This window comes from Ursus arctos, unplaced genomic scaffold (genome assembly GCF_023065955.2).
Source record: "Ursus arctos isolate Adak ecotype North America unplaced genomic scaffold, UrsArc2.0 scaffold_24, whole genome shotgun sequence".
NCBI lineage: Eukaryota > Metazoa > Chordata > Mammalia > Carnivora > Ursidae > Ursus > Ursus arctos.
Window position 1 is genome coordinate 6700647 of NW_026622919.1, and position 13495 is coordinate 6714141.

The window sequence follows — 13495 nt, forward strand, 5'->3', positions numbered from 1 at the left end:
GAATATATAGACAACAAAAATTCAACAACAACTCATTTCAAAACTGGACAAAGGACTTGAATAGACGTTTCCAAAGAAGACACACAGCTGGCCAACGAGCCCATGAAAATATGCTCGCCATCACTCATCGCTGGGGAGAGGCCAGTCAAAATTCCAATGATATGCCACATCCATTAGGATGGCTCCTATCAAAACAAACAAACAAACAAACAAACAAACAACAGAAAACAAGTGTCGGAGAGCATGTGGGGAAATTGGAAGCCTTGCGCGCCGCTGGTGGGAATGTAAAATGGTGCAGCTGCTGTGGAAAACACGATGGCAGTTCCTCAAAAGCTTAGAAATAGATTTATCTAAAGATTCAGCAATTCCACTTCTGGGTCTATTTCTAAAAGAGTCGAAAGCAGGGTTTCAACGAGCTATTTCTGCATCGTGTTCATAGCAACGTATCCACAGTAGCTAAAACACGGAAACCAACCCAGCGTCGGTCGATGGACGAAAGGATGAGCATAGCGGGACAGCCTTCCAAAGGGAGGCGCTCCTTTAATACAGGATGGCAGGCACATAGCAGGAAAGGCTTAAATAACGTTTTTCTTCTCTCTGAAGATATTTTAAACTGTATTGATCCTTCTTAATATTAAAAATAAAGTCATCTAAGAGTCCAGGGGAATGTGTCACTGGCTCTGGGGTCATGGGCAAGCCTCTGCTCTCTGGGCTTCAGCGTCCTTGTCCATGAGACAAGGGAGACTCTATCTTCAAGGCCTCTGTATTCGCCTGATCCCGCCGCCAGTTGTCCCCATGCTGTAGCGATCCCAGACACTTCCATGGAGCTGTGATTTATAAAGGTATTTGCAGGTACCAGCCTACGTGGGTCACGTCTTTTCCCGGAGCCACACGGGACCGAGCTCCTGCCCTTCACACAGCTGGAAGGAACCAGAGAAGAGAGGAAGGATGTGACGAGAGCCTGTGGGATGGAGGGCTCCCTACAGGTCCCCACTGGAATCCCGCTCCCACTCCTCCTCAGTGAAGCCAGCCAGGCTGAGGGAGCCCAGCTGCCTTGTCGGTGACCCTCAAAGGGAGCAGGCTGACGGGGACACAGGTGAGGGCTAAGGGGGCTGGCCCTGGGCTTCTGTGGCCCACAGAGACCTCCAGATGGTGGGGCTGGGGACACAGGCTTATGTCTTCTTAATGACGCTGTACTGTGTCTCCTCCTCCAGGGTCCTCTGGGAGCGAATCCTGCTGGCCTTAGAACCCTCATTCTGGAAGTCAAACACCACGGACGAGTAGTGAGGCTCTTCCCTGGGAGCTTTCTGCAGAGAGAGAGACAGGAGGCTCAGGGAGACCGGGCAGAAGCACAGGCCCCCAGCTCAGGACAGAGATGGGGGACACCCGATGGGGCTTGCGGTGGGGTGGGGGCTTCACCGCGGGGGAGGGATCCAGACTTCCCCACTGTCTTGCCCACACCCCTGCTTCACCCCACCTGTGAAAACACAGCACAAAGTCCCAGGCTTCAGACCCAGGCACAGGGCTGCGGGTGGCTCTGCCTGGGAACCACTTTGAGAACATTAATCACCAAATTAGAAAAACAAGGATGTTGCTAGTCCCAGACCCCCATGTCTGATGCTTATCTCTCCCTTATCTTTTCCAACAACTAGTCCCCCAACCTCTCCCTGAACTCTTTCACTAGCAGGTGGGTCTTGACCCCAGTGTGGTGATGGTGCGGGGGCGGGGGGGGGGGGAACCTCTTCCATGTTTCACTTTACAGTCGCTGTGCCTAAGGGTTGACCTACAGGGGGTCACTGATTAAAAACCTGAAAAGCAGAGTTGATAGCAAAGAGATGGTGTACAAAAACGGTAGGAAATCTCAGGCTTTCACATCGGCGTGTAGTATACAGTAGGTGCTTAATAAATGCTATGCTCTACTGACTAGTGACTATCACTGACTACTCCGACAGCCCCTTCATCTCCCACCTCAGCCCCCAGCTATGATGACACCAAGCTCTGGCAGAATCGACACCTGCCCCACGTTCTGTGTGGCCCTGTGCTGGAGAGACCCAGGATCCCCAAGCCAGCCCCTCCTTTCCCTCTCTGCCTGCTGCCACCCCCCAGGTGGTACCCCTAGCAGAGCCCAGGACCCCCGTGAGGGAGCCAGGCCCTGGCACTTACCACTGTGCTGTATTCCACCTCCACCTGCCTGGGGTGCATGGGCTCTCCCCGAAGGGGCCACGTCTGCAGCTCCAGGTTCGCATACTGGGGCTCCCCTTGCTGCGTCGCCTAGGTGGGCAGGAGATGGGCAGGCTTGGTGGGTGTCCACGGAGGCCCTCCATGGTCCAGCCCAGAGGGGCTTCTGTTCCTGTCTGTGTGCGGACATCTCCCCCTTCTCTCGATGCCCTGGGTGCCCCAGCCTCCCCGCCTGCCTCCTCCATCCCCCACTCTGGTCTTCTCTGGGCAGTATTTGAATGCCCCCCGGTCAGCATCGAAGGACCCTCCCCTGTTCCACTTTCTATGGGGGGTAGGGGTAGGGACAGACTGGCCAGAACTCAAGACAAGACCCAAAGACCAGAGCTCCCAGGGATCACTCTCCCTGCTCTGGGCGAGCACCCCACTCCATCCATCGACGATGCACTGAGACGTCTACCGGCCAGTGGGATTGTTCAAGCCCCCAGCATCCTCCGTTCTCCCCATCAGCCACCCCGGTACACCTCTAGCCTCTTACCTGACTAGGGGTCTGGAGTGGCTCTGGATTCTTACCCGCTAAAGAGACAGGAGAAGAGTTAGGAGTTTGAACCTCAGAACAAGGCAGATGGGGATCCCTATGACCCATCGGGAGGAAGGAATTTCCCTAGAGGCTTTGGCCCTGGGGACCTGTCCCTTCGTTGCTCGTTGCTTCCTGCCACTGGGCAGGAGCTCGAGGCTTTGCCGAGAGGGTGATTTGGTGACGAGGGAAAAGACGAATGAATGAGAGTGGAGGCGTGGAGGAATGAACCAGCAGGAAGGCGCACTGGCTTGGGGAGAGCGGCCAAACAAAGCTAGTTCTCGAAACAGTCATTCAAAGAATGTTCCCAGGTGGGAGAAGACAGGAAAAAGGACACCCCTTTATAAGAAACTTCCGGCAGGATGACACAGCCCTGGAGCCCTCTTTCACCAAAACATGAATATACTCAACATCACCGAGCTAGAAACTTGAGAATGATGAAGACGGCAAATTTCACGGTATGTGCTTTTTACCACAATAAACAAAAATGCAGATCCCCAGGCCCTGCCCCAGACGTCCGGAATCCGAAATCAGAACGGCTGGGGATGGGTTTGTGTTTTAGGAAGCCCTAAAATTTTTTCTAATTAAAAAAAAAAAAAAAAAAAAAAAAAGAACTGTCCTTGTGGAGACCTAGAATTGTTTCAAACCAGGAGAGGTCACGGGGGTCATCTGCTCCACTCCCCTGGCCTGGGGGGCTGTCCCCACATGCAGGAGGCCACGTGGCTCCCGGGGATCACGGCTTGGGGCACAAAACCTCCGGCTCCTGGCGCCTGCAGCATTGCTCTGCGGACGTCCTGCCTCTGAGCCAGGCTCTGTGCACCCCCGGCCCTCGCCACCTGGAGCCCCAGGAGCGAGGGGACCCCCAGGGAAGCACACAGTCGGAGTGCCTTTGGTGTAGCTGCATGGACGTAGCCGGGGAAGGGACGTGCACCATAGCCGGGTGGACAGAAAACACCCTGAAGGTGGAGCCCCATCTACCCTGGTCACAACAGTGTCACCCAGAGCCCGGCACAGGGCCCGGTGTCATAGCAGGTGCTTGGGACAGCTGTGCTGTGTGCGTGAGGGAGGGAGGAAGGGAATGAGCGAGAGAATGACAAGCGGGCTGAGGGGAAGAACCACCAGCGGGTGTGATAGAGCAGGCTTCAGGCTGCTGGGAGAGGGGCAGGGACAGTGAGGGGACAGGAGCTGAGACTTGCAGGGATGGGGATGGAGACTCAGGATATTTGAACAGAAGGCTTTTTCTCTTGTTACAGAGGATCAGTGAAGCAAGGTGTAATCTGCCCCCTTCTCTCCCCCCCCCCCCCACATACCGTTAAACTCTGCAGTAAGAGACTTCCAGAACATTTCATGGCAGGGAAAATGATGCAATAGGTTAAGTGCAAAAAAAAAAAAAAAAAAAAATAGGTTTAAAAGAGGGATTATGGTACGAAGCAAACCATAAGTGAGAAATCATATCTGCATAAATAAGCATTGAAAAGCAGCTGGGGGGCTTCTGGGGGGCTCGGTTGAGCATCTGCCTCTTGATTTCGTCTCAGGTCCTGATCTCAGGGTCGTGGGATCCAGCCCAGCCATGGGCTCGGTGCTCAATAGGGAGTCTGCTTGAGGCGTCTCTCCCTCTGCCCCTCCCCCAACATGTGCATGGGCACACGCTCTCTGTCTCAAATAAATTAATTTAATTAAGCTTAATTTTTAAAAAAATTAAAAAAAAAAAAAAGAAAAGCAGCTGGAAGGACACACCTCGAATGTCAGTGGTTGTTTTTCTCCGAGCGGTGGAAGTTTTCTTTCTTATTTATTATTGGGGGATTTATTTTCTTCTCTGTGCTTTTACTTATTTTTTGAATGCTCTACAACCATCTTATATCCCTTTTTCAGAGGGGAGGCTCTCTAGGTGAAAGGGCAGAGAGGTCTGAGGCAACCCGGGCTGGGAAAATCCTGCCCCCCCTCCGGGAGCACCCCCGCCCCCGACCGCATGGGCCCCAGTGAGGGGGAGGGCCCTCAAAAGTGATGTGGGAGAAGCAGATGAGGAAGAGGAAGTGGTTTTCCTTCCCTGCATCAGGCACACACACGCTGGGGCTGACTTCTCTTCTAAGGCCTGACCTCCACCATGGGGAGGGGCTGTGGGAGGCAAGAGCTCAGGTGGCCGAGCCCCCACCCCCGACCCTTGGCATGCACCAGCTCCCAGAACCCTGCCTCTGTGGGGCACACACCCCCTCCCCTAAGGCCGGACAAAGATTCCCCCAAGAACCGGCTGCTCATAGAGTCAAAAAGTTTTAGGACAAGAAGGAAATGTAAGGCTCACACCCCAGCTCAGGCAGAAATCTGCACAGCAGGTCGCATCTGCGTTCTTCTGTGCCCGTTTCATTTAATTGGCTCGTTGAGTTTCTTGAGCACCTACTGACTGTCAGACAGGGTGCTGGGTGCGCCACACATGTTCTCTCCTGTAATTTGAGCCCAGAGGAGAGCAAGTGGGCCCCAGGATGCCCAAAGCATCCCTTAGAGGGTGCCCTTCGAGGCTGGAGATATTGAACAATACGTTAATTTAACAAATACTGACTGTGAGCCTTCTTGGATTATGGCCCCTGGTCTTGGGGAGGAGCACAGGCTGGCGGGGAGACAGGCAAGGGAGCAGGTGGGGACCGTCTGCAGTGAAAAGGGCATGATGGTGCCTGCACGGAGGGGTAGCCAGGAGGGGCCCCCCTATTACTTTGGGGGAGCCAGGAGAAGGAGCCAGAGGGAAAGAAGCCTCCGGGCCCTGAGGCCCACCAGGAGCCGAACCAGTGAAAGAAGGCAGAGAAGACACTCCAGGGGCCCAGAGCAAACGCAGAAGGGGAGACTGACGTTAGAGCTCCCGCCAGGCTGTAGGAGGCTGGGAACAGCTGACGTCCGGAGTGTCGCGATGGGCAGGGGGTGGGCAGAACGGGTTGCGGAGAGACCTGGACTTTTGAGGGTGTGGGAGGTCATGGAAGGGTTTTAAACAGAAGAGGGTAACGGCTTCACAGACGACCTTCTAGGGAGCCCCCTCCCACATAGCCGGGATACCCCCTCTGGGGTCTGGCCTCTAGGGTCAGCCAGGATGTGTGGACTGAGGGTACATGTGTGATGCCCATTCTGGGGGACAAGGACACAGAGCCTCGAAAACGAGAGGGTGTGCCGGCCCACCCTCCACCAACCTGGCAGGGAACTGACTCACATTTGACCTGTCTGCGAACCATCCTCCAGGCCAGCAGCGAGCTGCCCCCCAGCAGAAGCAGGAGAAGTGCCAACAAGGAGAGGAGTACTTGGAGCCTAGAGGGGGACACAGGGCGAATTGAGCAGGCGGGGAGCTTACAGTGCCCCCCTTATTTGCAATAGATAGATAAGGTCACATTGCAAAAGAAAAAAAAAAGGACCGTATAGTCTCCTTTCTACACAAAAGCAGTGTACTTAAGAACCTTCCATAAGCTCTTTATTCAGATATAAGAAAATAGAAATGTGCATTATTTTTCTCCTCCTTTCACACAAAGGAGGCATGATACAGCATTAGATTTTTACTTAGCAGCACATCGTGGACGTCTCTCCATATCCGTGCGCAGAGAAGACCCCACCCTTTTCACAGCTGCATAGTATCCCATGGGGTGCACAGTCCATCATTTATTTAATTCTTCCCTCTTCACTGGCATCTCCCCCAGTCTCTCACAATTACAAACATTGCTACAAAAACCTGCCTTTTACCTCTGCCATTTCTTTCTCTCTCTTTTTTTAAGATGTATTTATTTATTTTGAGAGAGAGAGATTGAATCTTAAGCCGACTCTTCGTTGAGCACAGAGCCCGACACAGGGCTCGATCCCACGACCCTGAGATCAAGAATCGGACGCTTAACCGACTGAACCACCCGGGCGCCCAGTAGGTCTGTCATTTCACCCACGAACGAGCCAGCGCAGATGGGAAGCTGACTTTGGGTCCCTCATTTGCCAGGCCCTTCTTTTATGTCTAGTTTGCATTCATAATGTTCTAGTCTTTTCCTGAAAGATGCACCTCGCCCCCCCCCCCCACCAAATTGCACAGGCTCTGAGCCGCACAAAACCTAGCTCTGACCCGTGTGTATCTGCAGTCAGTTCTGGAAGTGGTGTGTTCAGGGCCTGAATTTAACCTTGCCTGATGTTAAGATTGTCACTTGGGTTGACAGGAGGCCCGTGGAAGGGCTTCGGGGGTCATATAATAAAGAATCTGAATAGGGCCGCCTGGCAGGCTCAGTCGGTAGAGCACAAGACTCAGGATTGCAGGGTCGTGAGCTTAAGCCCCAAATTGGGTGTAGAGATTACTTAAAAAAAAACTCTGGATGGCTTTTGCCCCTGGCTCCTGGAAGGAAGGCTCTAAATCCCTGGGATTTCCCTAATAGTAGGCTTGCCTTTGTTTTTTAAGGACCCCTTGGATCACACCCTAGTTATGCTAAGAGACGAGGTGAGTCAGAATTGGGGCTGGTCACCAGAAGGACCAACCCCATGATCATAGAGACTTGGGGCTCTGAGCCAGCCTGAAACTCAGGGAGCAGAGTGGGGCTGGGGATTGAGTTTAATCATGTGGCCAATGATTCAACCAGTCATGCATAGGTCGTGGAACCCCAGTAAGAATTCTGGGCACCAAAGCTTGGAGGAGCTTCCTGGTTGGTGAGCACATCAATGTTCCAGGAAGGCGACGAGCCCCAACTTCCCTGGGAGTCAGCAGGGATGATCTGTGCTCAGGACCGACCCTCCCAGACCTCACCCTATGTGTCTCTTCATTGGCTGGTCCTGGCCTTTATCCATTATAATAAAAGCATATTTGTAAGTACAGCGCTTTCTTGCATTCTGTCAGCTATCCAGCCAATTAGGAACTCCAGGGGGTCATGGGAACCCCCAAATTCGTAACCAGTTGGCGAGAAACGTGATGGCCTGGGGATCCCCAAAGTACTCTGTCATCTGAAGTCAGGCAGTCTTATGGGGCCGAGCCCTCCCCCTGCAGGGTCTGTGCTAACTCCAGGGGGGCAGGGCCAGAGCTGAATCCCAGGACACAAGGTGCTGCCTGGATAAGGAGTCTGAGAACCTCAGAAATGGCTTACCCCCGGCGTGTTTTCCCGGAGAGAGTCTACAAACACTGTGGGATTCTCTTGGGGGTTTGTGCCCCAAAAGGTCAAGAATCGCAGGTTTGGAAGGAAGAACCCAAGACTCTGAGTCACATAAAGCTGGGCTGAAGCTCAGCCTGCCTCTCGCAGCTACGTGACCCGGCGAATTGCTTAACCTCTCTGAGCCCCCCTCTGCTGCTCTGGAACACCGGGGCAGTCACGGAGAAGGATCTGGTGAGATGAGAGCATGCGCAAAGGACATGTAACAGGTGCCTGGTTGGATGACCAGCGCTCGCTCAAGTTCCTTTCCTTCCATCCCCACCGTGTCTTCTTCCCCGGCCCGGAGCAACTCCTGAGGAGAGGGCCCACCTCCGGGATGGCGGACGGGGGACAGGGGACGGGGGACAGGGGATGGGGGACAGGGCGCCTTACCCCAGGCCCTGGCTCGGCGGGAATTCCTCCTGGCTGCTTGCACTGTGGGTGGCTCCCATGGCGGTCGGGGCAGCTGACGAGGACTGAGACGGTGTGGTCAGAATTTTAGCTGTGACTGTTGACACCGGGGTTACAGTGGTGCTGACAGGTGGCACAGACGTTTTTGCTGGTGCAGAAACACAAATCAGACCCAGGATAGCTCTCTCGGATTCTCCCACTACTTGCCAAGACCTTTTTGGTTTGATTTCACACAAAATGCTCACTCGGGGGGGGGGGGCGCAGGATGGAGGACCAGGGGGGCCAAAGTCTCCCCAGGGCTATCCTGAGCCAAGTGAGCGGTTCCAAATGGGACACGGGCACTGACGACCCCCAAAAGTCCTGATTTCATCCTGCGGAGGAGAGTCAGGACCTCGGGAGAGCCCCTAGGTCACCCCTGCACTCCAGCTTCGACACCCTCCGGCCACAGCCACAGGCTGCCTGCCTGAGATGTCTGTCTAACCTGCAAATCTGACCGTCCTGGCTGGAGCTCCCACTGCACCCAGGACCTTCACCGCCAGGCGGGCACTGCCTGCCTCTATGCTGGGCTCCCACCCTCCTGCAGTGTGGCCCTCGGTGTCCACAGGGCAGGCACCAGTGCTCCCCCTCTCTCCTTTGCACATCCTGCCTTCTCAGCTGCCCCTTCTCAAGCCTGAGCAGGGGGCGCCAGCTCCTCCAGGAAGCCTCCCTGACTCTCTCTCTCTCCTACTACCTGCCTCCCTCTCTCTCTCTCTCTCTCTCTCTCACACACACACACACACACACACACACACACACACACACACACACGAGTTATTCATAGTTTGCTCCAAGCCTCTGACATGATTCCTGCCACAGGCATTCCAACCTGAGACCCTTCAAGCAGCCCTGGTGCTGGCGCTGGGGGAGGGGGTGTGCACAGCTCACCTGGGGTCACAGACACCACAACGCGGAAGGTGGGGTCACGGAAATATCCTGAGAGCCATGATGTATCGATCCCACACCAGTACGTTCCTGCATCATCTTCTGTGAGGTTCTCCAAGGTCACTGTGAAGGTGAGGTTTGCACGATGGTCCTTGATGGACACACGACCGGTCCTCACTTCTCTGTCTGCCTCTTTGGTCTCCACAATCTTCCACACACATAGTTTTTTGCACCAGTATTTGGCATTCTCTCTGAATTTCTCCTCGTACCGACACTGCACACTCAGGGATCCCCCCACGGTGCCCGTCGTGGAGTTGGGGCCACTCAGAGACCAGGAGCCTGGGAAACACAGCCGAGTGTGGCCCCTCACCAGATGGGCCTGGATCAGGGGTGCCCCTGGAGTCACCCCCCAAAGTTGCCCCACCTCACATTGGTCACCCCCCTCCTCTTTTCTGTTCCCCCCAAGATTTTTTTTTTTAATCACAGCAGCCCCTTCCTCCAGACCCCAGCCTCCTTTCTGTCTGCTCAGGGTCGTGAAATCTTATCCCAGTAAAGCCCAGATGGACAAGTGAATCCTCCAATTCAGGAAGTCAGGAGACGAGCACATGCATATATACCCCACCCAGGAGGAAAGAAAGAGTACGGTCAGAGTCGAAATTAGTGAATTCGTTAACAGAAAGAGTGGAATTAGCATATACATTGGAAAACTGATTTTTCAATCAGTTTCAAACATTCTGGTGGTAGCCAAGTCAAGAAAAGCAGGAGGAGACCCACATACACAAGTCATAAGAAAAATAACCAAGGTTATTTACAAGCCTCTAAAGTCCGTAAACTTAGATGAAACCGATGGTTTTCTATATTTAGAAAAATACAAGTTACCAATATTGGCCTGGAGTATATTTCTTTTTAACGTAGACCAGTGAATATGCATGTTATCAAGGAGACGTTTCCCAGTGGTAAGTATGTGAGGTGCGGGGTATAGCAAAACTTCACATTGTACACGAGAAATATGCACAATTTTTATTTGGTAATTATACCTCAGTAAAGCGGGGGGTTAATCCAGAACAAAACAAAAAAAAGAGTAAAACCTAGACAGCTTTGTAAATTAGTTCTCTTAACCCTTCAGGGAACAAAACATTCCAGTTGCATTTACACATTTGTAGGAGTACAGAAGCAGAAAAGCCTCCCTAATTCTCTTCATGAAGGTAGCGTGATCAGACTAAAACCTGACCGAATTTCTTAATATAATTCACCACCTTAATAGTTCAAAGAAGAAAAAGATAATCATCTCCTTAGATAATGAAAAAGCGTCCAACACCCATTTCTATTGTTTTTAAAAACACTTTGTAAAGAGACACAAGTGGACACTTTCTTCATGCTTAATGGGAAACACCGGACACCTGCCGTCGTCAGGGACAAGGCAGGGATGGTCCCTGCCACCTCTGTCCTGGGCATCATTCTGGCCGTACCAGCCTGCAGCCGATGAGAGAAACAAATGAGACAAATGGATATCCAGAAGGAACCACAAACTCCCACTGCAGACAGAGCCATGAAACAAAATGATACCCCAGAGGGTAAGGGGCAGACCAGCCGTGCCGAGGTGACCGCTTCCAAATTAATACACAAAAGGATTAGCTTTGCCATGGACATCTAGCTAGCAAATAGAGTCAGAGAAAATGTGCAATTCTTAATCCAAACTACCAAAAGGATTTTAGGTATCCCTAAAATTTTAGGGGATAGACCTGACGAGGCTGGGCACGTCTGTGTGCGGCCAGCTCCTGAGAGACACAGAAGCCTGATCCCCAGAAACAGGGAGCTGCTCCCTGGAGAAGCTCTCCTCCCTTCCCTCCCTGTGGCTTCCCTGCCCTCCCCTTCATCCCCACCACCTTCTCCTCCGCTCTGTCCCCATCCTCTCCCTTGGGAAGACAGATCCTCTGGCCCTCGGGGCTGGCCCCTCCAGCTGCCCTGGCTACACACCTCCGTGTCCCTGACACCGTGGCCTGCTCCTGCCAGTCCCCAGCCCTGAACCAGACACTCGCCCCTCCCCTCGGCGGGCTCAGCGGCCACTCTCCCACCCCCGTGCTGCCACCTGCCCTCTCCTCCTTCTTCCTGAGCTAATTCATCCGCAACTTCCCACAGAGCCCCCGGGGGCACCCCGCTGTGGCTCACGGAAGTTGGGGTGGATGACCTGAGCCACGTCTGGCCCCTCCGGGGTGCAGTCCTTCCATCCGTCCACGTCCGTGCTGGACAGAGCACACCCTGCTCCAAGGACTGGAGCGCAGACTCAAGCGCTGACCTGCGTCGCCTCCCCTGCCCCCCCCACAGCCTCCCTCCCCGGGCAGACTCAGTCCGGGCAGCCCCTCACCTGGGCCCCAGAGAAGCAGTAGAGCCCAAGGCAGCCACGCGACCCGGCCCTGCCAGGTCATCTCTCCGGCACAGATGTCACCTGCAGCAGCGCCAGGAAGCTTCAGGCCCCTTCAAGGAGCAGAGTTGAGTCTCCAAATCTTCCACTTCTGCTTTTCTTTGTGCCTGCTGCTTCCTGCTTCGGTATCTTGAGGTCCTGTTCCTAGAGCTGGTCAGAAAATGAAGGGCACCGAGGGAGCAAAGTCTCCGGGATCGATGACGTGGTGAGACCCCAGGACCCAGGCGCCCTCCTACCCATCCCAGCCGTGTCACAGATCCCACAGGCACTTCCAGTGCCGAGACCCCCGCTCCCTCACAGTGCCGCAGGCCTACGCCCCGCCCCCTCCATCACACCCCAACACCACAGGGCCTGGTTTCCTTCCTTCTGGGCCCAGTAATTCCTCCGGTTTCCTTGTGGTCAGGCTGAGCACCCAGTGGGGCGGAGCCAGGGCCTGCGTCCTTCTCCAGCCCTGGTGGCACCCACAGTGAGGCTGTCGCAGGGACCACCCCTTCTATGAGCCCCCGGCTCAAGGCCCAGACCAAGCTGGCACGGTGACCTCAGAGTCCCTGAATCGTTCTTACTCTTGGAAACGTGTCCTCACGCTGTGACCTTCCTTTCTTTGCAGCCCCTAGTGGTCCCAGCTCAGGGCTGGGCACAGAGTAGGGACTCAGTAAGCTTACAAGGACCCCTCCTGCCCTGATCCGCCTGGAGTTCAGACTCTAACATGCACACACACACACACACACACACACACACTCCCCGTGACAAGTGCCCTCAGCTTGCACAGAATGGCCACACGAGCAGAGGAAACCAATCCTAACGTGTGACATGTCATCTGAGCGCTTGTGGTTACTCTGAGGGTGACCCAGAGGGAGCCCTGCGCAAGCTCCCGAGTCCCAAGAATGCCCTTCCTTCCCAGCTCCTGGGAGGATTTTCACTTTTCTCCTCCCTTCTGGCCATAGGAGCACCTTGCCCGGGAAGGCACAAGGGAACCAAGAAGACTTGCCCATTCTGCTCTGGAAGATTCCAAGCACAGAGTTAGGTAGGCATCGGAAGAATTTCTCTGACAGTGCAGTCACGGATTAACCAAAGCTTGCGCAGATCCAAGATCAAGACCTTGAACGGAACAGGAGACTGTGGGGGAGGCGTCATCCTTGGTGGTTTACTTGGTCTAATAATATAAAGTTTCCCCAGAAGTGCATATTTTTCAATTCAACCACCAGAAAGCACTGCTATGGTCTTGAATGTCAAGGTTAAGAGGGGGACGCACCAGACTGAGAAGCAGGAGGCTAGGATCACCTGTGGCTTGTCCACTTGGTGCTGGTACAACCATGGGTAGAATACGTGGCTCCTTCAAAATGTCAACGATCACAGCCAATCTACGGAAATACACAGTAGAATAGTCATAAAAATACTCAAGTGGGAGGTAATGATGTCGCTAGGTCGGTCTTTCCCCAAGGGAATACATCTTTCCTTTAAAGAAAGGCAATAGGGGGACGCCTGGGTGTCTGACTCTTGACCTTGGCTCAGCTCTCAGGGTCGTGAGTTCAAGCCCTGCATTGGGCTCCACGCTGGGCATGGAGCCTACGTAATAAAAATAAAAAATAAATAAAATAAAAATTTTTAAAATTCAAAAAAGAAAAAGAAAGAAAGGCAATAGGAAAATAAGATTCAGTAGGGAGAGGTGTGCTTCACAAATAATCTGGGGTGTGGTTCCTCCTAGGAGCACAGAGAACCATCTGGACTCCTGGAGGAGGAAGGGCAGGCGACTCGATCCTGTTCGCCCCAACCTGCCCACAAACACTAAGGAAGAAACGAAATGATGCAAAATTGCCACATGATGGGACACCTGGGTGGCACAGTCAGTTAAGCATCCGACCTCAGGTC

At 53.7% G+C, this 13495-nt stretch overlaps 1 protein-coding gene across 1 annotated transcript; it reads right to left on the reverse strand.

The window, feature by feature from the left end:
* Positions 1-520: 520 nt before the first annotated feature.
* CD300A (CD300a molecule) lies at positions 521-11994 on the reverse strand. The gene is made up of 8 exons (XM_026512303.4): positions 11570-11994; positions 9208-9543; positions 8266-8431; positions 5943-6037; positions 2714-2751; positions 2164-2271; positions 1144-1307; positions 521-920 (listed from the first exon to the last, which is right to left on the reverse strand). Exons 1-7 carry the CDS (start codon positions 11628-11630, stop codon positions 1173-1175), a joined length of 939 nt encoding a protein of 312 aa, XP_026368088.1. The 5' UTR covers positions 11631-11994; the 3' UTR covers positions 521-920; positions 1144-1172.
* Positions 11995-13495: the final 1501 nt, after the last annotated feature.